The sequence below is a fragment of the Adelges cooleyi genome, unplaced genomic scaffold, assembly GCF_023614345.1.
Source record: "Adelges cooleyi isolate 19-005CV unplaced genomic scaffold, UGA_ACOO_1.1 ACOO_flye_CR_arks_rails_tigmint_CR_PRNA_9, whole genome shotgun sequence".
NCBI classification, from domain to species: Eukaryota; Metazoa; Arthropoda; class Insecta; order Hemiptera; family Adelgidae; genus Adelges; species Adelges cooleyi.
Window position 1 is genome coordinate 7,797,701 of NW_026096579.1, and position 27,233 is coordinate 7,824,933.

The window sequence follows — 27,233 nt, forward strand, 5'->3', positions numbered from 1 at the left end:
GGTAAACATATATATTTTTTTTTTATTAACGTTACTACATAACAACTTATTGTACTATTTTTACAAAAAAAAAAATCACATTAATAAACAAAAAAATTATTAACATATTATTATGGTTATCTATCGTGTCATATATATATATAATATTTTAATATCAATATAATATAATATTGTAATAGTCGATTTTGCGAGCACAATAATATCAATCGCCAAAAAAGAAAATACAATACAGACGGACTTGGCCTACCTACACGAGCTCAAAGTAAATCGATTTTTGGGTTAAATGCCATTTTTTTTTTTGCTGTTGTTGCAAATGTATAATATATATTATATTATTATGTACTATTCTATACTGGTGGACGTTTTGTAAGGAGAAAAAATTACCTAAAAACAGCTCAAGACGACCCCAAAAAAAAAAAAAAATCGATTATCAATACCCGTGTCGACCTTTTTACTGTAAACTCTGACGTTTCTCTTTCCAGTTTTATCGTTGGGACTTGTATGATATTGTACATTATTGTAGCGTTAAAATGTTTTGCTATATTACTTGTATAAATATATTACTTGTTGTTATAAGGTGTGACGTTTTGGAAAAATCTAAGATTTCAAAAAGCCTAACGCTGTCCGGAGGGTAACTCGTTTTTACCTAAGTTTAACTATGTAAATATAAATATTATATTAAATTATATTGGCGAACATGCATTATTATTATTAAGCAACGGAAATATATATGAATACCAAAAATTGTTTTCCTGTTCAATATTAATATTTTGTACAATACAGGGTGATCCATCTGATGTAAGACAGTGTTTTCCCATACTTATTTCACTAAGTACTTTTTCAATACTTTTGAACATTTTTACCTTCGTCTCTTACAAAGGGTGCGACAAAGAAACGAGCGGATTTTCCCCCATTTAAATGCATTGGAAAATCGCTCTTGGATGAAAGGACGAAGATGAAAAATTTCCCAGTATCGAAACTTACAGTAAACCCTGGATCACTCTGTATGCATAACGAATACAGGTCTTATGAGTAAGTAACGGGTAAGTAATGATATTCTACAAGCGCCTAAATGAAAACCTATACTATTTATGGCATATTATAATTATAGATAATAGTCGTTGTATAGAGTTAAAAAAGAGTGTAATTTATATATATATATAATAAGTATAAAAATAAAGAAACAAATAATTATTACATTTCAATTTGTTATTTTTTTAGGAACTGTATGGGACACACCGTTGTGTTGTTTTACACGGTTTTCGCCTTTTTTTATATTTTCATTTTTAAAAAAATTAACAACAACAAAAAAATATACTATGTATGTTACTCGAGCCGATAGTAATTGTTGTTGTTTTTAGCGTTGGCCGCCTCTTGAAGAAGTTTTATGGCCGTTTCGGTCTGCAAAAGAAAACGAGGAAAACCAGGAAAATAATAAATTACATTATACAATATTATAGTAAAAAATTGTAGACAATAATATTATTGTATGTACGTACCTCTTCGTGTAGGCGTTTTATCAGTCTAGCCCGGTCGGCTTTTAATTTGTCTGTCACGTTGGTTTGTTTGCCGTTGAACTCCATCAGTGCCAGATGGGCGTCCTTTTCGCTTATGGCCGTTTCCAGAGCTTCTTGTCTGTAAAGAAAAAAAAATGAGTAAATTTCCAAATAACAAAAATAAAATATACAATAAAAAATATTTAATACCCATGTCTACATTTAAACATATGTACCAAGATGTAATGTTATCTTGTGTATTGATTACCTAACCCGAGCTGCTGCTGCTGCTGCTACTCGAGCCAAAACCTTATCATTATTGTGAATTTCCAAAAAAACAGTTTCACACAAATTCGGAATCGACCAAGACCGCCGACTTGTTTTAATACCAAAAAACGATCGTTTCACACGATTCGAGTGGGGAAAAAAACAAATTATTATTATTATTATGTGTAAAATCTCGATTATAGAATATTCTCCTATTGTTTCTATAACGGCCGTGGTGACTATGTTAACGCTCATTGTCGTCTCAACATTGAACACAATGGAAAGGGTCACGGCTGGCCTCCTCGAGCGTTTCCAGCCGGTTACCCTATCTCTAAACATTGTCTAAAAAAAAAAACGTTGTTGTTATGTCACCTATACCACCTACGTTTCACCTAGCCTTCGATAACGTTCCATATTATCGTACAGCTACGGCTAGCTGCTGTAGACCAGCGCAGGTAGGCAGGTAAACGCTATACTATGACTACTAGGTACAGCATAGTTTAAATGACAAATACCCACCTTAGCTGGGACAGCTCTTGAAGTTTCAAATATCTTTCCGACTGGATACAACGCAGTCGTTGTTCGAGGGCTTCCATTTTCTGGTACGTATCGCGACAGTTGATGCATTCACCCGACGACGACAACCGTTCCTCCAATTTGCATACCTGTTGGTTAAATTCAAAATATTACAATAGGTGCACATTGATTTACATTACCCGATATTAACCAAAAAAAAAAAAAATCAATATCCCGTTTATTTCAATAAATTACAACTGTATGAGGTTTCAGAGAAAAACGAGGGGCAGAGTGTAGGCAACACAACGTACACGACCGACAATAATTATTATAACCGTCCCCTTTGGCACTAATTTTAAGTTTTAAGGTTTTTATGGTATCCCATGCCACTACCCCCTCCATTTCCGCCCATGTCCCAACCCCACTTTTTATTATGGGCTTTTGATAAGTATTTATTATGTTACAGAAAATTAATAAGTATTTAATATGTTTAAGAAAACTCTGTGTATATTACAACAAATCGAATCGCTGATTTCAGTAACCGCATGTTAAACTGCGTTTACACTTTTATCACGTTCTAAACGAGTACATTATAATTGTTCACAATAAGAGTGAGGAGGCGACACGAGCCCGGTCGTTCAAAGTACTCCCATAGCCGCCTAACAATGGCTTTAATTAGCGCAAAAACATTGAAAAATAATTAATCAGTTTCTATTTTTGAAATCCCCAACGGTTTTGTTAATGTCGCCTCGTGTGGGTTCTGCAATCAGCGGTTCAATTAGTGCATTTGACTTTATACAATTACACTTGAATTATATACAAACATTATAATATGAACTTTACAAGTGTTGTATTTTATAAGTCCTAAGTTGGCCTTCGCACAAGATCTAATAACCTAACCGCTATTTTTACCTGGTCTTGCATGTCTTTTCTTCTGGTCTGTTCTCTGTACAGGTCGTCTTCCCTGTCCGATATTATCGTGACGCTTTCTTTGAGCGCTTCTTGGAGTTCTTCGATGTGGTCGTTTTTCAGTTGAACCACTTCGAGTAACTCTTCCAGCTCGACCGCGAATTTGGACTCGAGTTCGTTCTTCAAAGTGCCCATTCGATCATGTAACGTGTCTGTACTCTCGAACCGATCTACAATGATCTACGTGGAGGGGCGCAAAAGGATAGAGTGGTTTAACGAAAAACAATAAAATTATAAGCAAAAATAATAAAAAAAAACGATAACAACTAAAAAAAAAAAATCATAATATAAAAAACAATCAAAAACCTACAAACCCATCTATCCTACCTACCTATATATTATTATAATAACATAGTATGATAGTGTTAATTTATTTTAAATTTAGAACTTAGTTATTATTATAATTATGTTTAATCGATGGATAATAATCGTTAATCGACAATTTATTAATATTTACAATAATTTCAATTTTTATTTTTTTATTAATCGAGCAAGAAATTAAAGACATCATTTTATGTCATTATTAAGCTTAACAAACCGCGGCAGCGAATTTAACGAGGTATTCGATTTGTGTACAATATATTATGATAATATAATATTAATTTACCATTATAATATAATATCATAAACATTAATGTGCAACGACAAAAAATGAGAATTATCAAACAAAATATATTAACCGTATTATTATTTTTGCGTAAAGAAGTTGCTTGGAACTTAAATTAAAATCATACCAGCTCGTAGAATATATTATTATAATATAATATTATTTTTTCTTTTTTATTCCAAATAGTAAGTCTTATAGAGAGATATGGCTTATGTTAAAGTAAAAAATAAAAATATATAATCGTTTGTTTAATTATTGAAATAGTCCTTTTAAAAACGTAGCTGGGCCAGGCTGAGCGTAAAATAATAAAAAATAAAAGCAATAATCAAATAATGAATAACAGGAGGTAGATAGGAATAAAAGAGATTACAGACAATATCATGTTAGTAAATTGTACATAATTCACAGGCATTTTTTAAGCAATGTAAAAAATCAAAACGCCATTGATAATAAACGCGTATTATTATTATTATCATACTTGTGTGGTCACAGGTCGAATAATGGTAACGCCAAAAGAAATGGTTTGTGTTGTAAGTGTTATTTTTTTTTTGTATAAATAAAAATACAAGGACACGTACAGCAAAAATCATTTATCTTTGGAGTTATCAAGATAATAATTCTGTAATCACAGCTGTTGTATTTTTGATGATAGTTTACCTCGTCGTCTTTCTTCGGTTGCCTCGGCTGTTGATGTTGTGGCTGATGCGAAGGCGTGGGCGGACCTCTCGGTTTGGGTTGTGCATTTTTCAGCGCTCTAATTTACAATATACAACGTTCATTATATGTCATAATAATTTAGACTTTAGAGTGTACGCAAGTGAGTGTTGATCAATCATATGGACAAGAAGCTGGTAGAAGAGATGCTTCAATAGCGGGAAAATTACAAGAATATGTATCGATACAATTAAAACAGAAGAGAATACCGTGAAAGTGATTGTTAAAAGGTAAAAGTAGATCAAAGGAGCAGTTGGACGACGTCCAGGCATGGAGGTGAAGTATATGCACATGAAGTCAATGATTTACAAGGAATAGGGCGAGGAAGGACAAGACGTATACGAAGCAGTAACACTTAAAAGGGTATTGCTTACTCTTGTAAATCTCTTATTTGTTTTTCTTTGGCGTTTTGCTCCTCTTGGCCCATCTGCACGACTTGCAACAGTCGTTCCATGTCCGTCTGCGATCTTCTCGCTTCTTCTTTGCTTTTATCTAGTTCTTTCTGCAGAATTTCAATTTGGTTTTGTAATTTTTTCACAACATCACTGTCTCCGGTTTGGGATTTTCCCTGAAAATATTTTTAACGTTATTAAGACAACATGGCATATAATCAGGCAGAAGATAGGCGAACGGAGAGAGGAGAGAGACTGCCTACTTTGTTTATTTGCGATTCTAACAAATCGAGGTTTTCTTTGCGTTTCTTCAACTTGGCGTCAAGTTCGGCCACGTGCCTTTCTTTTTCTTCGAGTTGTCTGGACCGACCGTCGATGCTCTTTCTTAACTCTTCCAGCTGTCGTCGTTGGGCTTCCAATTGTCTCTTTTGTTCTTCGAGTTGTGCTTTTAACGAGCTCGTTTCCTCGGATGCTTTCGAAGACGTTATCTGTATCCTCTTCTGAGCTTCTTGCAGTTCGAGCTAATAATTTAAAACATTCATTGATTATTATTAATAGAAAATTACTATGTAATTCGCATGGGAATAAAACGGAAACAAACAAAAAATCAATAATAATAATCAAACAAAAATCCAATGTATGTATTTATAAAATAAATTAAAAATAAAAAATGTTTAAAAAAATTATAATACACAAACAACTACATAATGAAGACCATAATAACGAACAGTTTTTAAGCAAACCTGCTTCTTTTCGAGTTCAGTTTTAAACTGATGGTTCTGCGATTGTAGTTTATCCTTTTCCAACGCCAGACTCTTTAGGTCACCTTGAGTGTGGTCTAGTTCGTCCAAAAGTTTCCTCACGTCTTCTTTCAACGCACTATCGTTGGACGTGGCCGACACTTGGAGTTGTTTTTCTAACGTCGACACCTTGGACACGAATTCGTCGGTTCTCTTCTTGTTGTCCATTTGAATGGCCTGAAGTTGTTTTTTAAGTTCGGCTATGCTAGCTTCTTTGCTGTTGACTTGCTGCTGCGCCGACTGCAATTTCTTCTGCAGATCTTCCACCACCAGCCGCTGTGCGTCCATGGACTTTTGCAAGTTGACTCTCTCGCTGTCCACACCTTGGTTTCGCTCTCTCAGCGCCGCTTGCATTTGCTGTATGCTCTGCTGCAGCGCTTTGGACTCTTGCTCCTTGACCGCCAAAGTCTGTCTACAGAATTCCAATTCTTTGTCTTTGGTCTTGATCAGCTCTCTCAGACGCGAAGAGTCTTGTTCCGCGCTCTGCTTTGTGTTCACGTTTTGGTTTCTCAGTTCGTTCTTCAACTTTTTCACCTCTTCCCGTTCTTGCTCCAGGCTCTTTTCGGACGTTTGCAACTTGTCTTGGCATTGCAACAAAACGGATTGTGATTTTTTCAGCATGTTTATCAGTTCGTCCCTCTCGGACGTTACTTTCTTCAGATCCGCGTCCAATTTGGTCATCTGTTTTTGGGCCTCTTCCAGGCGCCTCTCGTTGACCTTCTTCTGTTTGAACAGTTCGTCTCTTTCGTTCAGCAGTATACCGGTGCTATCGAACCGCGCTCTCCACTCTTTCAGCTGTCTCTCTTTGACTTCTAGTTTTTCTTCTATAACGGCCTTTTCTTTAAGGACAACGGTCAGCTGTTGTTCGAGCTCTACGATACCTTCGGTGTCGTTGCGCTCGGTTTTCGTTTGAGACTTTTTGTGTTGTTCAAACGCTCGTTTCACCTGATTGAGTTCGGATTCCAGTTTGAGTTTCTCTTCGATAATCCTGTGACATTTATTTTGACTCTGCTCCAAACGCTCCCTGAGCAGATCCTCCGAACCCGACCGGTCGTAGTCTCCAAAGTCCCTGCACGTGCTCTGCGACCTGCCCAAAACGGGCTTGTCTCTCGTGAATCTGTCGTACTCCCTTTCCGGTTTGAACTGTAACAGCTCGGCTTCGACGCGGACCAAATCCGTTTTCAACCTTTCGTTTTCCTTCTTCAACTTGTCCACGTCCATTTGAGTCTTGTACAATTCTATTTCGGTTTTCTCTTGTGTCTGTTTGGTTTTGTTGTAACGTTCCTTGGTCCTTTCCAGGTCGAAACTAGTCTGCTCCCCGACCATTGCTATGTCGTTCTTGAGTTTTTCATTGTCCGAGGTGAGTTTATCGAATTTGATTTGCATTTTCTCGTGTTCCAACACTAGTTTTTCATTTTCCTTTTTAAACTTAACGTACTCGGATTTACTCTTCTCCAGTTCCATGTTGAGGTCCCGGATTTTCTCTTCTAGTTTCTTACACGCCGTTTGCATTTTCTCGGCTCGTTCTACTTCTTGAGTGTATTTATTCCTAAACATTTCTAGTTCTTCTTTGATTCTCTCCTGTTGTCTCACCGAGTACCTTTCGGCTTCTTCCTTGTAGCTGGACGCTTGCGACTTGTAAGAATCGACTTCCGTCTGTGATTTTTTATACTCGCTCATGAGTTTGTTGTATTTGTCCATCGTCTTGTCCAACTCCACCGTAAGTTGATTGATTTCTTTTTGCTGATCTTCCAGCATGGCTTGATTCTTGGTGATTTGCGAGTGCGCTCGTTCCATTTCATAGGCGTTGTTCATAGCATCGGATTGAAGCTTGTCTCTTTCCCCGTTCAATCGCCTGTTGTCCATTTGTAATTTATCACATCGTTCCTTCAGTACGTCCAAGTTGTTTATAAGATGGTCTTTTTCATCTTTGAATTTGTCTTCGACGTCCTTGGTCCTCTCCAGTTGCATCGACAACCTGTCATAGGCCTCTTGGATTTCTTGAATTTCACATTTAGCTTTCCTTTGGTCTTCCCTAGCTTTCACCGTGTGCAGTTGCATTTTTTCCATTTCCAATTTGATATCGTCCTTTTCGTTTTCGGTCGTTTCTAATAACTTTTTCAGCTGGTAGAATTCGTTTTGCAACCTAAAATCAATTGGAAAATTAATATTTAGACATGGAGTCATTTGTTATCAATTATTTACCTATCGTGTTTCTCCATAATTCTGTCTACTTCATCTTTAGCGTTGTTCTTTTCTTGTACGGATTCGTACATAGTTTTTTGACATTTTTCTAATTTTTCTTTATGCATTTCGATCTCATTCATGATGTCTTCTTTTTCAAGCTAAACACACAAAGGTAACAGACATTATTTAATATGTATTACAAGTGCTCTTGTAACTTTCACTAGCAATCTTAAACTTAATACTTCATGTCATATTATATAATGCTCTCTCACGAAAGTTTGGCAAAGCGTTACTTACTTGTGTTTTTTTTAACAGTGACTGAGTCTTTTCGAACCTCTCTTCGGTTAAGTCGAGTTCAGCCTGTAGCTTTTCTTTTTCCCGTTGATATTTCATTATTTGAGAATGGAACAAGTCAGCGTCGTTTTTGTTTTTCTCGCTGTCGTCTAACAGTTGACTTTTTTCTTTTTGCAATCTAGCCACCATCGACTAAACGAATCAAATTAAAATGAATATAACCATTTTTTGTTACAGCGTTAAATATACAATAACATCGACTTACTTGACTGATTTCGTATTTGCTCTTCAAGCTGTCCAAGTCCATTTGAATGGTGTCTTTGTCCTTTTGCAAACGCGACGCTTGTGCAAGTGCTTTGTCCAGTTGGGATTGCATGTTTGTGAAATCGTATTGGTTTTGTTCTTTTTCGACGTGCAACTGAAAACGAAAAAATAGCGATTAATATACATAATATATATTGTTCTTTAATATGATAAGTTTACTTTTCTAAGTTCGCTGGTCACTTTGTTCAAGCTGTCTTGCGCTCTGTCAGATTCTCTTTGCGCATCGTCCAGAGCCATTTGCAGTTTATCCTGTTGCAGTTGGGCTTTGCCCAAAGTGCTCTGAGATCGCTCCAGCTCTTCTTTGGTCTTTTCCAGCTCGACAAGCGCCTTTTCTCTCTCAGCCAAGATTCTCGTCACGCTCGACTGGTTGCGGTCGTACTCTTCTTTGGCGTTGTTGATGTCGCCTTGAGACTTCTCCAGCTTCGTCACCAGCCGGTAGATTTCTCCCTGAGACATTTCGTGTTTCTCTTGCAACGTCTTCAGCTCCATCGTCAGCTTGTCGTTGTCTGCGCGCGTTATGCGCAGGTCCGCCTGAGCCGCCCTTAGATCCGCCAGCGCTTTGTCGGCCCGGTCTTGGATTCTCTCCATTTCCTGCGACTTGGTCAACGTGCTCCGGCCAAAAGTGGTCTGCGACAACTCCAGGTCTTGCCGTAGCTGAGCGTTTTCCAATTCCAGCCGGGCGAACTTCTGCCTGGTGTATTCCCAGTCGGCGCCGCTGCGGTTCACCTCGCTGGACGCCTTTTCCAATTCCGCCTTGGACTTGCCCAGCTCGCTCTGCGACTGCTCCAGCCGCTCTTCCAGCCGGTTTTTCTCGCAGTTGGCCCGGTTCAGACGGGCGTGCAGCTTTTCCACTTCGCTTTCCAGCGAATGCAGTTTCAACTTGAAGTCGGCCACGTCCCGCTCGTGCAGGTCCCGCTCTTCCTGGCGGTCCTGTTCGGCCCGGTCTCGCTGCTCTCTCAGCTGATTCATTTGCTTCTCTTTGTCGCCAATGGCCTCTTCCAGACTCGTCACGGCGCCTTCCGACGAACACTGGTGGGCCTGGAGTGACGCCAATCGCGTTCTGGCCATTTCCACTTGGTTGTCTTTCTCTTTCAGCAGGTCCTCCAGGTTTTCAATCTGTATTGTTCAAAAAACCACATTAAAACGTTAGTCCGCAAATGCAGAACAATATATGTTTCAAACTACTTACAACTGGTGTTACAAAGCTGTACTTTAACGTGGCATGCACTTTGAAAAATTTAGATACACGAGTATAAACGTTTAAAATAAAATAAAATTAGGTTCAGCTAGTAAAATTTACAAAAAAAAAACACTATAAAATGATAAAAAAATAATAAAAATGATATTAACAATATCCAACTCAACAAAATAATAATAATAACAAAGCCGATACATCTCAACGGCGCAAAGTGAAAACAACTATTACAAAATCCTGCGTAAATAATAAATGCAAATATTACTCGACCGTTACACGGTAAAAAAAAATAATTCAAAATAAAAACGTCGGTTATAGCAAAACGAACGTACCTTTCTTTGGAGAACATTGATTTTGCGATCTTTGATGTCCACATGATCCTTGATTTCGTTTATTTCACTCGTTACTCGGTTTTTCTCCTGTGTGGCTTGTAGGGCCACTTGTGTCTTCTTTTCGATCATCCGGTTTTTCTCTTCCAACCGGGAACGCAATTCTTCAACCTGTCGGTGCAATAGCGTTTAAATTGATTTTTATAGTTAACTTCGCAGGTCATTATTGTTTGTAAATAGGCTTCATATAGTAAAAAAAAAGTAGGGTTTTATTATATCTTCACAAATATAAGATTTTAATATCATAACGTTATAATAATATATAAGATCTCCGACTACGGTATTTTGTGAGTCGTATCGTCAACAAAAAAAATTTTAATAAAAAATTGTGTGATTAAATAACTAATTTGAAATATATTGCACAGTGCCTTATCGTACATAGAAAGTATCGTTCGAAAAGTAGAATAATAAAACGTATAAAGAGAGAGAGAGAGAGAGAGAGAGAACTTTAAAAATGTAAAAACATGCAAAAAAAAAACCATCACTTCTTCATAGGTCAGAGACAATATTAAAAAAATATATAAAATAAAATGATGAACAAAATGCTTCCTATACGTTAAACGCCACGACAATGCTGCCAGTGATCTATTGTGTTAACGTCTTGGGGCCTTTAAGACGACGGCTATGCGTTTTTTTTTTTAAATATTTTTTTTTTTTTTTAGGACTAATCCCAATGGGAATTTTTGTCACAACTTACGTCCGCCTGTAACATGGTGTAATGTTCTTCTTTGGCGCTCAACGACTCCTTAAGTACTCCAATGTGCCTCTGGTAGTCGGTGTGCTGTTCCTCTAGGGTTTTCATTTTGGCGCTCATGGCCACAATTTCTTGATCACGCCTTTGGATTTCCGACCGGAACTCTTCCAACTGTACACGATACCAATATTTTTTGTTTGTTTTAATTATACGACTACTACGCCGGACAGTTATAACCTCTCAATGTCACACACACACACACAAAAGGAACGTTTGAAATAATGTAATTTTTTTTTCGATGGGGGGGAGGGAGTAGGAGCGCACACCGTAAGACATAATGATAATATTATAATACACAGCGAGTATTTTACACTAAATGGATGTGTTTTTTTTTTGGAAAGTTAGCGTTAAGTACAAAAATTAAATTAAAAAAAAAACTACATCAGTCAAAAATATCAAACAAACATGCACTTTGCTCGGTCGACAAACGCGTGCGCGTTCATTACTATACAAGATCACCGAGCACAATATCATAAGTATGGGTTTACCTGTGTTGTTATCACTACCATATAGGTTATCGAGGAAACATGCATCTCGATAGTTAATAATTGTTTTTAACGATTTTGTACCTATATGGTTGGCGTAAAATGTTTTATAAAACTTGTCCTGTCTGCTAACAGTGTTAAATCAATACACCGTGTACAATGTCCACGCTATTTGTATTATTCAATTATTTCGACGTCTGGTAAACGCGATAAATAATAATACATAGCCGTATCGGTTTGATCATTAATCTTTGAACCTATATTTAAATGCAACATAATCAAATCGCATCAATCATATGATGGAATTATTCAAACCGCGTTCATCGTACCGTTGTTGTTTTTACAAAATTCAATAAAAAATACTTAAGCCTCCGTTAAAGTTAGTTAAACATTTTTAAATGAAAATGGTGGGGGTATAGAATAATTGAGAGGGTCCAATCCACTAGTACGGATAGCACGGGAAATCCTAGTAATATCCCTAAGAATTTTTATGCAGGATTCGTATGGGGAAATACAATGTCATAGAGATATCTCGAGGAGAAATTTGAGTCTATTCAACTGAATTATGGAGACATTGTAAGTGAGCTGTACCCGGCAACCCTGTACGGTTCCTGGGTCTAAATTAAAACACTAAGACGGCGATCCTATTTGGGTAAATTGTGAGAACATCCTCTTTTTAAGGCGTATTACGATGTTGCTCTTACCTTTTTTTACTTCGACGATGATCGACTGTCATATTATTTTATAATCGAAGTCACAAATGCGTATACAACATATCTAATATCTATATCTACGGGTGTGTGATACTAATAGTAATATTGTTATGAAAAAACACAATAATTACAAATCCAGTCTGTTAAAAGAGATCACGCGCCCACGCAGTACAATTAGCCAAAAGCAAAACCGGCGGGTAGATTCGAATCAGATGTCGTACCACACCAGTCGAATGGACTAAGGGGACAACATATTTGGTAAAAAAAAAACAAATTCAACAATTCTTCCTTGAAAGGAAGACATTCGATTGCGAACACGTCTTAGGATTGACTGACTAATATTGGTCTTCTGCACTGAACTCAATATACAGGGTGTATCAAAAAGAATGGTGGGGTTTCAAACGGCTGTAGGTTGTGAAGTATTGGACCTACAGCGCTCTGGTAGGGCTTGAATGAAAGAGGAAGTTGTCGAGTTTCGAATGACTGCCACTAGACGTCTCTCCGCGTTCCCGCTTGTGTCGCCACATTGTTCAGTTTGTTAAGATGGCGTCCTCATAGGAGAAGTGATCGAGTTCGCGAAGCGTAGTTCAGTTACGACTATGAAACATCTACAGTCAGAGACATCTAGTGGCAATCATTCAAAACTTGACAACTTCTTCTTTCATTCAAGCCCTACCAGAGCGCTGCAGGTCCAACACTTCACAACCTACAGCCGTTTGAAACCCCGCCATTCTTTTTGGGACACTCTATATATTACGGAACGCGTATTGCCATTTTTTTACTCGTGTTGCTCCACCTTTTCTGCCACCCCCCCCCCCCCACATTTTTGCGCCACGCAAATTTTCGATAGACCCCGCGGGGTGTAAGACTTGTTCAAAGTAAAAACCAAACCAAACCAAAAAATAAATAAATAACCAAAAACCAACAAAAACAAGCGATTGGTCAAGAGTATGTCCGTCGAGAAGTCATGCGCCGCCACGGTGACTACTACTCACTTGTAGCTTGAACGCGGGAGCCCCGGCGAACTGAACGCTCCTATCGAGTGCGTGGCCGGACGATCCGGCGTATAGCCGAAGCCTGTCCAGTTCTTGTTCCAGCAGACCCACTTCTTTTTCCAGGGTGGCTATACGGGCGTCCTTGGTCTCCAGGATAGCGGTCAGCGTGCCGCCGGACCCTATCCCCGTGCTCTGCGTCTGATACGATTTCTCTAATTCCATTTGCAGCGCTTTAAGATTGTCGTTGGTGGCCTTTAGGTCCTGCGTGGTCGAGAATCACAAAACAAAAATAAAACATTGGTTTGGAAATCTGACCGCCCTCCACCCAAACCCCCCTTTTGGAGTAATATTAATAATAAAGGAATTGCATTGCCTGCCTGACCTGGGGGTGGCCATAGCGTAGTTCCATCGTGCTGCAAACAGAAAGGCAAAAGTCAGTGTGCTATGCATGCTATCACGGTGACAATATATCAACGGTAGTATTTTAAGACAAGAGGCGAAAACTTTTTTTAACACGTCCGGAATACCAACCCTGCTCGACAATGGAATTTTCTCTATTTTCTTTTCGCGTGGTCGCACTGGTTTTTGCCCTTCCGGTTACTTCACTATCGCGTACAAGCTAGTATATATATATATATATATATATATATATATATATATATACATACATACTGTAAGTTCGTTTTATTATTATATCTCATTACACTATGGCGGGGGGGGGGGACTTAATAATAGTGGGCAGGCGACTGGTATCGAGAACAGGAGCCCATTACGAAACACGGTTTGCCGTGGTGCAAACTTATATATTGTTTTATGTATAATTTGAAATAAACAACAAAAAAAACACTTGGAAAAATCGAGCGGACTGAAAATATTGTATGTACAAAAATACACACACACACATTTCATAATGCGCGTGTCTCGTTCTTAATTAAGTATTATTATTCTTTTGTTTTTGGTTTTTTTTTTTTGCATTGTGAGTGTGCCGGTGTGTGTACTCACGCGCTTCGTACTGTTGAGTTCCTGATCCCGATTCCTGATAACAGACTGGAAGTGGTGGACAAGGTTTTCACTCTCTACCAGTCGTGCCTCTAAGTCAACTTGACGGGCCTCTAATTCAATCGCTTCTACCACTTTACCACCTACAAACATCCAAAGCAATTACATATGAAGCCATCAAAATATTACACGCTATACAAAAAAAAAAAAAAAGAAATAATACTACTTTTGTTAATTGGGTTTATTTAAAAAAAAAAAATTTCAAAAATTATAAAATGCGTTTATGGTGCGACTCTACGAGTTCTCGGGCTGGTAACTCTAAGTTCATCGTAAGTGGAGACAACAAGTACGCTTCTTTTATATGATAATCGAAGCAAGAAAGAGAGAGAGAGAGAGAGAGAGAGAGAGACAAGACATTAAGACGCAAAACAATTAAAGGCAGTTTTTCCAAAGAAAACAAAAAAAAACAAAAACGTTCGAGCTTTTGTTATTTTTTTTTGTTATTATACTTAGAAATATAACTAAAAACTATATATTTTATGTCACTACTATTCTTAACCGATTCAGTGCGTTATAGACCTTGGAGGCCTAATTATTGTCCCGTCCATGTCTCATCAAGTGAATAAACAGATGCAACATTACAACCCAATTGTAATTGTAACCCACACAGCAAAAATATTAATACATTTGTACGTCAAACGAAATTTAGAGTTGCCAACCGGTGTGAACAATTAAAAATATACTCAACGTACAGCGAACATAACAAAAAAAAAAAAAATTTTAAAAATAAATAAATAATAAAAATAACAATAAAATAGGTATCTAAACGTATCTAAACAAAACTGCAGCAAGCTTGGTCGTATGTATTGTTATTGTTTTTTTTTCAAATTAAATAGGCAAATTTTTTTTTATGGTATATAGATTTGGGTGCGTGTGTACGGGTATAGTAATACTATAATATGTATTCGGTGTGCTCAAGAAAGATGATAATATAGAGAGGGAGGAAATAAGAGAGTATATATATATATCTATATATTAATAATAGTTATTATTATTATTATTATTGAGAAGATACAACAAGGCAAAACACACTGAATTGGCTGTTAACTGAAACGTTTGATTGCGAACGTTTGAAACGACCTGCTTTTGTGCCATCAACTGCATTTGCTGAAATAACTGTCTCTCCTCCTCCTTGCCTGCTAAAACAAACGCATCTTACATTTCGCTGTTAATTTTTATATTAATGTTTTTTTTAGTTTTTTTTTTATTATTATTAAAAAGTACTTTTTTGTATTATCGAATTCGAGTACAATCTCATGTTGGGAATAAAAGCCGAATTTTTTTTAAAATTTTTTAATATCATCGTTTATTTTTTTTTTTACCATACAACGGTGTAGGTGCATAGCAATATAATATAATACTCACCAACTCCTTTGTTCTGAAGCATGTCCAATAGTTTTTTAATGCTCTCGTCCCGGGACTGTAGAGTCTGTTTTTGAGTTTCTATCCTGAGCTCCAACTCCTGCGGGTGTGTTTGTGTGCAAACGATAATAATTAGAAACCCTTATTATTTCTTAAAGGGGGGGGGGGGTAAACCGAATTTACCTTTATCGTTTCCCGCAGGATGGCCACCTCTCTGGTGAGATGATCGTTTTCGTTCAACAACAGTTCCACTTGCTGGTTCATTTCCATGTTGGGGGCACGCATTCTCATCCGGAGCTCTTCCTCGAGTTGTCGCACCAACATGGATTGTTTCTGAAAAACACAACAACGGTGGCGAACAATTAGACACATTTTTCCAAATAGAGCTAAAAAATACAGCTGCAAACCCTAAAAGCTGACAGCCTAGTGTATTATTAATATGTCAACCGAGATAAAAGTGCAAAGACCTCGATTTTCTTTTTTAATTTCGTTCAAGGAGTATGTCAAGTTTTTTTTTTTTTTTTGCTTTAATCTTTTTTAAGCGAATGGTTTCTACGTTTTGTATGCTAATAATACCGTACAAACGAGGCCGTCCCTCGCAATGATTAAGGCTAATAACTTAACGAGGACCGAGTGGTCTGCTAATTAAATACGAGCCATTCTTTTGTATTCGACCAGTGAACCGAGAAGTGGGAACTGGGAGTCGTTATTAATCGTCATACTTCATCATCATAATGTTATATAATATTATATTCTTTGTGCGTTTAGTGTGTGTATTGGTCACCTCAATACGACTGGTACGGCCGGTGTTAATCGTTTAAAGAGCAAGTTAAATGCGCTCTTATAAGCTTTCCTCGGCCGCGACTTGATAGCTGCTCTAATCGCGGATGGCGTTTAATCCCATTTGCTTGCGAATAGTTTCTGTACTTGGTAGTTGCGAACAGGAGGCGGGTTTACAGTGTGGCCTTGACTGCACGGAAAAATATATTATAGTAAATTAATATCACGTGGGAACTAATTCGGTAAGAATACAATTTGTAGGTATTTTTCTCTTTTTTTTTTTTGCATTGTCTGTCCAATGACCGGCGATAGGAAAGTTCAAGGCGACAGACAACAGGCTCAGCAATCGCACACAGTGTCTTATTATTTTAATTCTAGTAAGTTTATATTATTATGATAATATAGTGTATACGACGGTAGATTGTTGAACTCTTTACACGGTATTATCATAGTAAGGCCGTATCGAGTTGGCTCATAACACCAGAGACCGATCGATAGTTTACATTACTCGGTTGTTGTTAAACAATAAACACAAGGGACATCAGTGTGCACTCAAATGTGTATACTTACTGCGGGCCACACTGTGTAAAATGAACTATATCGTAGCTTTGCTGTTTGCTGGGAAGAAACGCCATTGCTCTAATCGACAGCAATTAAGATAATAGTTTAATTAAACGACGGCCGTCGGCAATACAATAGCAAACGCACTTATACTCTGTTTTTAACGGCCACTACTCGGACTGGCTAGCGTCCAACAATTTAAAAAAAAAATAGTATTAATAATAATAATAATAATAATAAGGAATAATTATGATTAACCTAAAATACCGTCGTCGGAATTAATTAGTTCTACCGAAACGGTATCTTTAAAACAAAAAAAGAATGTAATTTAATACCAAACGCAGTGCGGGGGTGGGCTTTTGAAAAACGCTATTGTTACACTGGAATAAATCAACTTGCAAAATGAATGTGTAAACAGACATTAGAAAAAACAAAAAATAAGTTAATAAAAGATTCTCTCCATAGACGGTTAGGTGGTGCGTTAGATTTCGCTAGCATAATTATTGTTATCGTTTTCAACTTGTTAATAACAAAAATTCCTAAATCCTAAATGATTGTATCAAAATCAGTGACAATCTGTCAAAGCAATTAAAACCCAATTTGTATTGATCCCCGTGGTACCCCATATCTGAGTAGTCAGATATTATTTGTAAAAAAAAAAGAGGGATGAAACCTCTAATTGATGGCATTGATGAAAAAAAATCCATACAAACGTGTGGTTTTCGAAAAGGGTTGCGGTTAACGATTTGAAATCAGGTCAGCCCGATTTGAAATATATATATGTATATATATATGTATGATATACTATGTAGGTCACAAAAAGGGGAGATACGCCCGGCGCACATAATAGCTTAAAGGCCCACCCTCCAGAGAGTAACCAAATGGGGTTGTTTCGCTGAACGCTTTAGTTTAGCATCGCTCGACGTTGGAAAGTAGCAGGTAAAAGAAAAACGCTATCTGGTCGTTAATATAATATCATTTTTTTTTTTTGTTCTCATTCTTAAAGTATGACTGTTAGAAGAACTTTTGTCCAATCGGACATTACTTCAGAGCTTAGCATACGAGTATAATACATACATAAAACGAATAGCAAACGACGGCTATAGTGTGCTTTTAGTTGAACGACTTGAGACCCCATAGACTTTGGCGACGAGCCAAACCGCTAAGTGGATTACACTCGGGCAGAACATCAACATAATATTGTAAGTGGTGCGATTGGAGAACAAACGCTCTCAAACCCTTTCGGCGGTTAATATTTCGAAGGCAATCCGATGTGTTGACATTTATTCGTTGTGTGCGTGTTGAAATATACCAGGAACAAAAAAAATATTCTATAACAGATTTATGGATGTCCAGAAGTGGCTATAGAACTACTTGATCCAGTTGTGGTGGCACTTAATTTCACGGTATTGACAATGTGTCATGTTTGAACGATACAATTCTCAACAAAAATATGAATACAGTGATCTGGCCTACTTATCAAGATCCTAACTGGGCTCCCAGGGTTGAAAACACATAATTTGCACTACCCGTGCTCACTACCAACACCCGCAATGGATAAGAAACCTCGCGCTTAGGTTACCTGATCAAATTCGATAGGATAAACTCAACAGGTCTTGTCTTCTATCAGCTGTTCTGCTTCACCGGCTACTCCTCTTTTTTTCTTCTATCGCTGGTAACTAACAACCTAAGCTTATCTTATCGAAGGCCTTCCCTCACTAGCTGGGCATAATGTAAAAAAATAAATTGGTGATAGAAACGGACAACATTTTGTTGCGAATCGTTTGTTTGTAAATTGAAACTGACACGCAACGGTTGTGAATTCGAATTGAAGAGTTTAAATGCTGTTTAAAGTCAGCCAACCCAAATCAAGGTAAATATCAGGGTAGCTGCTATTCCTATTGGGTCGTCGGAGAACATCAGCGAAAGGAAACACTGCTTAATCGACATCTGCTCAAACAGCTAATCCCGTGTCTGCACAGAATATTGCAAGAAGACAAGGGACTGCGGCTACTGTTGAAATCCACGATTGGAGACTTGAAATTTCATGATTGTGAAATTTCAAAAGATCATATGCATTGCATTGGGCATTCCGCTCTGGAAACACGACAAGATAAAACCGCAGAAATTGGTTCGATTGTGGGGTGGGGAAGCAGGGGAGGGGTGGAGGGGAAGTGCTCACACACGACAAACGCTGTCGTGAAAAAATTTCCCGTGTCTTCCGACAATGATAACTTATGGTAAGAATGGTCTTCGATCGGCGGTCGTGCTTTACCGTCGACGACCTTTTCCTTAGGTGTAGGTATGCCTTACCTACAGCTGTTGTCGTCCCCGGGAAAGCGGCCGCCGCCTTCCATAATCAATAGGCCGAGTCGAGCCGTTTAAAGGCATCCACCGCGGCAAGTACACGCCGGTCGTGTTGGTGTGTAACGCTCTCGGTGACATGTGAAAATACCATAATATACACAATCGCTTATCGGCTAAACGGTTGAATGCGCGGGTTGTATGCCTATCGAAGAAGGCAAACAGATCAAACAAGTGACACGTCTAAACCAGGCGGAAATAGTGGAACATTTTCGTTCGTGCTCCAACCCAACCTCTCCTTTTTGTTTGTTTTTAATTATTGATTTTCAGGTCAGTCGTAAGACGGACTAATTTAAGGACGAGACCATCAAATTCCAGATTTTTACAAAACGTTACTACGACCTTTTGAAATATATACAAGTACAATTTGTATAATGTAAATATAATATGTATTCCAGTTAAATATATTTGTTGAAAATGTTTAAAAAAAAAAAAAACATAACTACATAAAAGACAAGGTCAATAAAATTCAAACGTTTTCCGTTTTAAAGTTGCTCTTTCAAATAATCAAAATTAAAAAAATTAAACGATTGAACATATTTTATCCGTATGGGCTTGTAAGTGGACTAATCACACTTGTATGGTTTGTTTTTTTAGTAAAAAATAATTCTGCGTTCCATGCATATAATGATAGGAAATATCCGGAAACAATAGGAAATTTTAATTTTAGATTATTTCACTAATTTCTTGTAATTGAATCAAATCTTTGCACTATTCAAAATCTAAACGTGCCTTTTGATTTCTATATCATCGAACAGAGCTAAGATGGTTTTAACACGATTGGTGAATGAATGGTACAATCCACAGAGGTTTACAAAACGGCTAAAGCGTTCGTTGAAGAGGTCGTCCATAGGTTTGCATGGGATTTGACCTAGCGGCTTAGTAAATCGACATGTAAACGTGAAATTGCATACCAAAGGCAGAACGGGAAAGCAAATTAGATACACATGTGCATTCATCTACTCGAGTTTGGTCGATTTTCCTTAATGTAATCGACAGGCTAATTAAGGACTTGGAGTTTGTTATAATTTACTAAAAAAGATGGAATAGAAAAAAACCCTGATGGAAAATTGACGTTTTTAAAATAGCTTCGCCAGGTCAATGATTAATGAGTTCAAGGCTTTGTTTTAAAACGAGACTGAACCTTTTTATTGAGTGAAGTTTTTTCGCGACAATATTGTATTTCAAAATTAAAATATCTTTACACGTCCAAAAGGTTTACCGATAACGACTTATGAAAAAAAATTACAAAATAGAGTAACAACATACAAAGCTGTAAAAATGCAAATCTAGTTACGTTTTATTGATGATGATATTATAATATGATATATATTCTTATTATTTTTTTTTTTATTTACAAAAAGGTTACACGCGGTTATTCAATCAGTAAAATGCTCGTTTAAACATTTATTCAAATGTGTGACAAACCGCTTTTGTACTGTATTTTTTTTTTCCATACCTGTTTGAAAATTATGTTAAAACGAAATTGTGAAAAACACCACAATAAACTATTTTGAATTTATGGCGTCGATCAAAACGAGTTAACATAATAATTTGCATACCGCTCGTTTGCATTTTACATTGGCAACCCTTATGTAACAATTGTCCTTTGAAGTTTTACAGGTAATACGAATTGGCGGGTTAATTTTTTTTTTCAGTACATTAACCTTCGCTTTGGTAGACAATAATTTGGTTTAACCGTCATCGTCCCTGGGTAACTTTAAACTTAACCGAGTTAGATTTGTTTTTTTTTTTTAAATTACTTTTTCCCCAGACAGTTAATAATATATATTCATCGGGTCTGGGGCATGGCAAAACAGCCGGTCGACCTTCAACCCGCGTCGCTTGTGGCCTCGGCCTTATCAATCAATTAAATCTTTGAGAAACAACAAGGATCGCGGCCGACACGGAGCTTGTAAAAATATAATTTCCGGCAAACCTAATGAATGAATGTGTGTGCTGTACGCCAACATCCTGTCGGTCCTCGCCCTTCCATTGTGTAATTGATCGGTGTGCCATAATATCTAACTACACATCCCTATCCCCGGACCATTCGGCGGTCGCACACCGTGGAATAGTAATAATAATATTATATATTATAGAGCTGTAACAAATCCTATATCTCAGCAACGAAGTAATCAAAAAGACGAGCAACAGTGTGGCCACCTTAATTGAAGTCACCATTTTCCGCATCATCTTTGTGGGAATTATAACCATATCGCGTGGAAATATTGTGTTTAGAACAATATTATAAGTTAAGTCGACAACACAGGAACACAGATGTATAATCGTATTTGTTATGTATTATTTTATAAGCACATAAATCCCACAAAAATGGCCAAAAGTCGACTTCAATTATTATCACTAGTTAGCAATCTAGATCTTTTCAGAAGCTCACTTCCTCCCCCCCCCCAACATTAGTGTAGCAATATAATGTGCGATACAATATGCCGTATGCATAATAATTTATATTTTGATTCCTTGATTTGGGAAACACTGTTTTTTGGGGAGGGGAAAATTCTGAGTCAATACCAATTAACATTGACTATCCGGTATTAGCATTTATAGTATTTGATCAAGCATATTATATATATATATATATATTTGTGGTTCGGAGAAATATAATTCCGTCGTTGTGGCCACACTGCAGCCTAGTCTTTTCGTTTTTACTTGACAATATTTTACTTATTGGCGACCCCCCGTGGGATTTCGATGGTAGACTCTTCGTCGAGGCAAGGCAAGGCAAGGCAAAAGAGAAACATGTGTACGTTTATTATATAATATTTTCGGCGGCAATGTTTACCCTACATGGTGGGTCTGGTCTGGATCGTCTTTTTCCTTTTTTTTTTCTCGGACGACCCAAGACGGCCAAAGAATTTCGGTTATCACAAAAAAATAAACAACAACAACATCACGGTCCATTGTGACCCGAACAAACGACGGCCGTATGTCGAGAAAATTCTCAAGTTCTCTCTATATTTCTCTCTTTTTTTTTTTTTGTCCTCTGTTTGCACCCCTTGTCGGGTTTAAAACCTCCCTCGCCGGCCAAATTCGATCGGTTAACGCGAACCGACACAATGCTATATTATATGCAGGTCGTCGCCGCCGCTATTAATCGCCGTTTTCCAAAACACATGGCTCAGCGCGTGGATTTAGCTCATTTTTTATTAGCGTTTATGTGGTTAAAAAACAAAAAAAAAAAATCAATAATTCGGTTGAAAGAGACGTCAGCGGCGTGTAAAGTACATTACCGTCGTCGTCGTCGACGTTGATCGAAAACTCAATAATAATAATTACTGTTACTTGCACTATAATAAGGGCGGTAATGGGGGTGTATTGACAAGGAAAAGTCTAAAAGATTTTAATTCAAATTACACCTCTTATACTATTCGGAGAAGGCCTGTGTAATATACAAATGGTACAGCTGATATAAAGTCTGTATTTTGATGTACAACACAACAGGATTAAGGTATTTGTGTAACTTGTTTTGTGGAACATCATCAAGGCACACATCTTATGTGTGATTTTATTAGTTTAGCTAATTGGATTGTGGTTGCACACACTGGTAGATGGGAGCAATGGCGGTGCTGGCACCACCAAAAGAGCAAGTTGAAGGGTCGTAATCCCTTCAGCAAATTATGTTTCCTAACCGAATTCAAATAAAGGAGATGCTGTGTGCGTTTGGCCTGCATGTATGTATAACCGTGTCCATAATATGATTTTCTCGAGCTTCGCCGGACAGATTTTAACTAGTATTTCATACTAACCGAATCACTGAAACATCCATATTCTTATGAACAAAAAAAATATACCTGTCTAGCGTTTGAATTTACAAAACTAAATCAATACGGTCACAGATTGCTATAGGCAATTGTTCCCGGAATGGTCGTGGTTTAACCGGTTTGAAGTCGTCAAACTGCGGACGAGACTTTGACGGTTTTATACTTACTTAGTTCAGGCAGACGATTTTCCAAAGAGATTCCTTTGGCGAACCCTCGGCAATCGGTAGGTACATGTATAATAATAATACCATAATAGTCTGAACAGCTGCTTCGTGTCTTTCAATACACAGGTGCCGTGTCTTTGGGGGGGTAGGGCGTTTCCAACACACCGAGTCATATTATATTGTTATATACTATGTATATTTGGCGTTGTTAAGGGACGAAAATATGCTGCACAGTCGGAACAATATAAAAAGAAACCAGCTCTAAAAAAAACCCAAGAGATGGATCGGAATAAAATATGATTGGCATTTGCTAAACGGTTAGGCGAAAATGTATAGGTGTATATACATTAACGACCGAAGCGATAAAAAAACGTTTTCATCGACAAAAAAAAGTACACAACAACGCGGGTGTATTATATATTATTATTATAATAGAACGTTTTTATTGAAAAGTTGTCAACGTATGATCGTTTACGCCGACAAGTCGTTTTTTTGAGATAGAAAAAAAGTAATAACAATAACGCCAAGTTAGGTCAGGTTAAGCTGCTTCTTTAACAAGTGAATTTGCGCCACGGATTTATATAATATAATTACAAACACTTAAACTCTTAGATCCTCGTTTAAACTTCTTATAAAATCTAAAAAAAAAACGGTTCGTGCGTTCCTTAAAAATAGACCAGAGAAAACCCTTCGACCTATTTAAGCTTTTTTTTTTACTACGCCTAACGATGATCAATCTCTCTTTCTTCTTATACTTAAAAAAAAGGAATAAATGCGAGACACGGCCATATCGTTACAAAGTTCACTTTGCAAATCAATCGTTTCGGACCGTGGACTTTCAGACACCGCAAGTAATTATGGCAAAATGTGTTAGAAAATACATTTTTGATTAAGACATTAAATGTCTGTTGATTCCTTAACGCGAGAGTAAGAAAAGTTGCCCACCCCAAATCAGAAACCACCGTTTTAATTTTGTGTTTTCAGTGCTAAGTCTTATTTATGTGTCACAATGAGCATGAGACGATTCGGTAATAGCTGCGTACCTGATTTTCCGAGTGGAGCAGCTTGAGCTGGTCGTTTATGAGCGAGTATTTGGCCGATTCCTCTTTGCGGAGTGCCCGCTCTTTCTTCAGCTCCGGACTCCAGAACGTCTTGATGCTGTGCATGCTCGATCCCAGCTTCTGGTTGGTCAGCTCCAGTTCTTTTTTCAAGTTGGACAGCTCGCGGTGCAGGTCGGTGTTCTGATGCTGGAGCTCGCCCAGGAAGTGTCCCGTGTCCCGGGCGTTGGACATGAAGTGGCCGCCGGCCGGCGATTGCCGGGACCGGGACGACGCGGCGACTCCGTACGGGTCGTCGTCGATGGACGAGAACCCGTAACCGCGGTCCCTGTCGAACGGCCGGTAGTCGCGATCGTGGTACGCGCTCGGCTCGGACAGAATGCCGCCGGCGGTGTTCCTGTCCAGCGACGGGTACCGGGTCGGCGGCATGACGCTCACGCGGTCCGTGGCACGGGTGGCGCTCCGGGACCGGTGGGCCGGCGTGCCGGACGGCCTCATCGGCCGGCCCCGTTCCTCGAGCAGCACGGGACTGTTGAGGTCCTCGTCCCTACCGTAATACGAACCGGCCATGCCTCCGTCCATGACGCCGCCGACGCCGTTCTGGTACGTGCCGATGTGGTCCGGCGAACCGGCGCCCGGGCGCACCGTCCTCCGGCCCACCGGGCTGTTCCGCTGCCCGGCGCCGCCGCCGCTGCCGCCCGCCGGATACGTCCGGGAGGGCGAACGGTCCACGGTGGGCAGTTCGGTGGTTATGCGCCGGTTGCCCCTGGGCGACCTGGTGCCCGACGCGCCCAACGACGACCCCGGCCCGTACGGTTCTCTGGCCGACATTCTGGTGCGTTGTCGTTACCGTCTTGTGTGTAGTGTTCTCTCACACGGCCATGTTTTTTTATTAATTTTTTTTTTTGTCAAAACGGAATCACACGACGCGCACACACTTGTGTACGGGCACACACGGTGTCTCGCACTCAGTCGGTCGACGACCACGGGCCACGGTGAAGACGGTACGGCGGACACGGGCGGGTACACCACACTGACGCAGTACACACACTCACAAACGGGCGAGCGCGCGCGCACCACCGGCACGGCGCACGACTATAATACGATTTGGAATAGTACACACGGACAACACGCCGGACGCGTTCGAGGCCAGCTGCTGCTCCCTGATCAATGAAGACCCCTTCGGGCCGCCGCGCCGACCGACACCGCCGTCACACCGTCCGCCTGCGCGTTGCCGTTGTACACCGCTGTACGGCCGCCGTCGGCCAGGGCGGGTCAGGCCGTTTGAGAAAACGCGAAAATCGGCCTCAATTTATTTTTATTTTTTTTTTCGTCTTTCACGCGCCACCCTAGAATATAATAAAATACAGGGTGATTCAGTATACAGGCATTTTGTCAACAACTTTACCTGCGTCCAAGCGTTTTTTTTTTTCATTCTATTTTCGATAACCTATGACGTGGATTATTGAAAGCGGTCCGCTTGGTATAGTAGTACTTTGTTGACTACTTCCTTGTTAGGATGGTCCGATTTCAGTTCAATGTAAAGACACTATCCGTGTTGTTCGGCAACTTTAATAGGTTATGTAGGAAACGGAATTTTGAACTCGAATCTTTTTACAGAATTTAAATCGGACCATCTAAAGTAAGTGTATTTTTGTCAAGCTTTTAGGTCTGAAATACCATCAAAATGACGTTTACTCGTTGAACAAAATTGTACAAGTTGAGTATAATACTTTGAAACTTGTACAAATTAATCTGTTAATAAAATTGACACGGTCGAAATTTGTTAAAAACCCCATTATTTCTTAGATATTGCCTATATAAAACCCCTTAAAAACCGACCGCTTTCAATCCCCTTAAGGTGAGAGCGAAAGCCATGTTATTCTTACGAGAATCCAATTTAGCCATAAAAGCCTGATAAAATTACGCCTATACTTAGAACGATCGGATTTTAGTTTTGTAGAAGTATTTAAGCCTATTGACTTTTTTCACCAGGTTATTGTGAAAGTCGAATTTTAAATAACTGTTTCGTTTATTTTTCTCTTTTCTAAGTTGTTGTGACAATTGTTATTGTAATTTATCCTATAAAAAAATTACTGTGATAATCTGACAAGTTGATAGCGCTCTGGAATATACTGAAAAAAACGAAATATTTGCTGATTTTATAACATTTTATACAATCAAATAAGTACAAACGTCTCCAAAGATAAAAACGAACGTCTTATCCTTAAGTAGACGTCTCACGTCGTACCCTCTATTTATTAAGGAGTTAGGTATAGGCACTTTTGTTGAAAAATCCTAATTTAAAGGTTCAGCTGTGTTGTGTCAGTAATTAGGACTTTTTTTTTTAGAACTTCTACTCTCTGACCGTTTCGCTTTTCCATGAACAGGTGCTTACGATTTTTTTCAAAGGGCATCCTCTTAATGATGCACCCTATATATATATATCTTATAAGGGTAAGATATATATATATATATGTATATACCTGTGTTGTATTATATTACTGGAAAAAACATATATTTATATATGGTTCATACAGTGACCCTAATTTTCGGTTAGCCACCGCCGGAGTCTGGTATTGTATTTATTTGATTTTATCCTTCACATCTCGGTTAGGTTTTCTTTTTCTTGTGTCTCGTTTGCCACCAGACATCCGGGGCGGCAATATGGAAATCGATACGGTACGCGTGTAATACTAATAAAAAACTATACAGGGTCATTGAAATGTCACGATTTGCATTGTTTTACGATAAGGGCGAAATTCGTGGAAAAAAGCACATTAGACAACATATATTGTAACGTATGTACTAGTTTTGTACAATTAAGACGGGACTGATGTAATATTGAAGTAGAGACTTGTCGGCGACCAGTTTTGGGTGTATACTTATTTTTCAATACTTTATTAGAATATAAAATATGCGTATACAGACTGGGAGCGAGGTGGTCTGTAATGATTGTTAGATCCTCATTCTCACTCTCTCAAACAACCCTTTTGAGATGATGTT

The 27,233-nt window shown here is 38.5% G+C and overlaps 1 protein-coding gene across 10 annotated transcripts; it reads right to left on the minus strand.

Moving 5' to 3' along the window:
• Positions 1 to 59: 59 nt before the first annotated feature.
• On the minus strand, positions 60 to 25,374 carry LOC126847143 (centrosome-associated protein CEP250). Of its 10 annotated transcripts, none has more exons than XM_050587223.1 (19): positions 24,213 to 25,374; positions 15,702 to 15,851; positions 15,522 to 15,618; positions 14,100 to 14,239; positions 13,098 to 13,358; positions 10,848 to 11,015; positions 10,094 to 10,261; positions 8,726 to 9,682; positions 8,508 to 8,660; positions 8,246 to 8,434; positions 7,967 to 8,106; positions 5,705 to 7,907; positions 5,225 to 5,482; positions 4,944 to 5,137; positions 4,513 to 4,609; positions 3,192 to 3,428; positions 2,283 to 2,428; positions 1,500 to 1,635; positions 60 to 1,401 (listed from the first exon to the last, which is right to left on the minus strand). In XM_050587223.1, exons 1-19 carry the CDS (start codon positions 25,056 to 25,058, stop codon positions 1,327 to 1,329), a joined length of 6,615 nt encoding a protein of 2,204 aa, XP_050443180.1. In that variant the 5' UTR covers positions 25,059 to 25,374; the 3' UTR covers positions 60 to 1,326. The 10 variants fall into 10 exon arrangements, with proteins under 10 accessions (XP_050443180.1, XP_050443182.1, XP_050443184.1 ...); XM_050587225.1 differs by lacking the exon at positions 14,100 to 14,239 and adding an exon at positions 15,237 to 15,292; XM_050587227.1 differs by lacking the exon at positions 14,100 to 14,239 and adding an exon at positions 15,189 to 15,292 and having other exon boundaries at positions 61 to 1,401; positions 24,213 to 24,860.
• Positions 25,375 to 27,233: the final 1,859 nt, after the last annotated feature.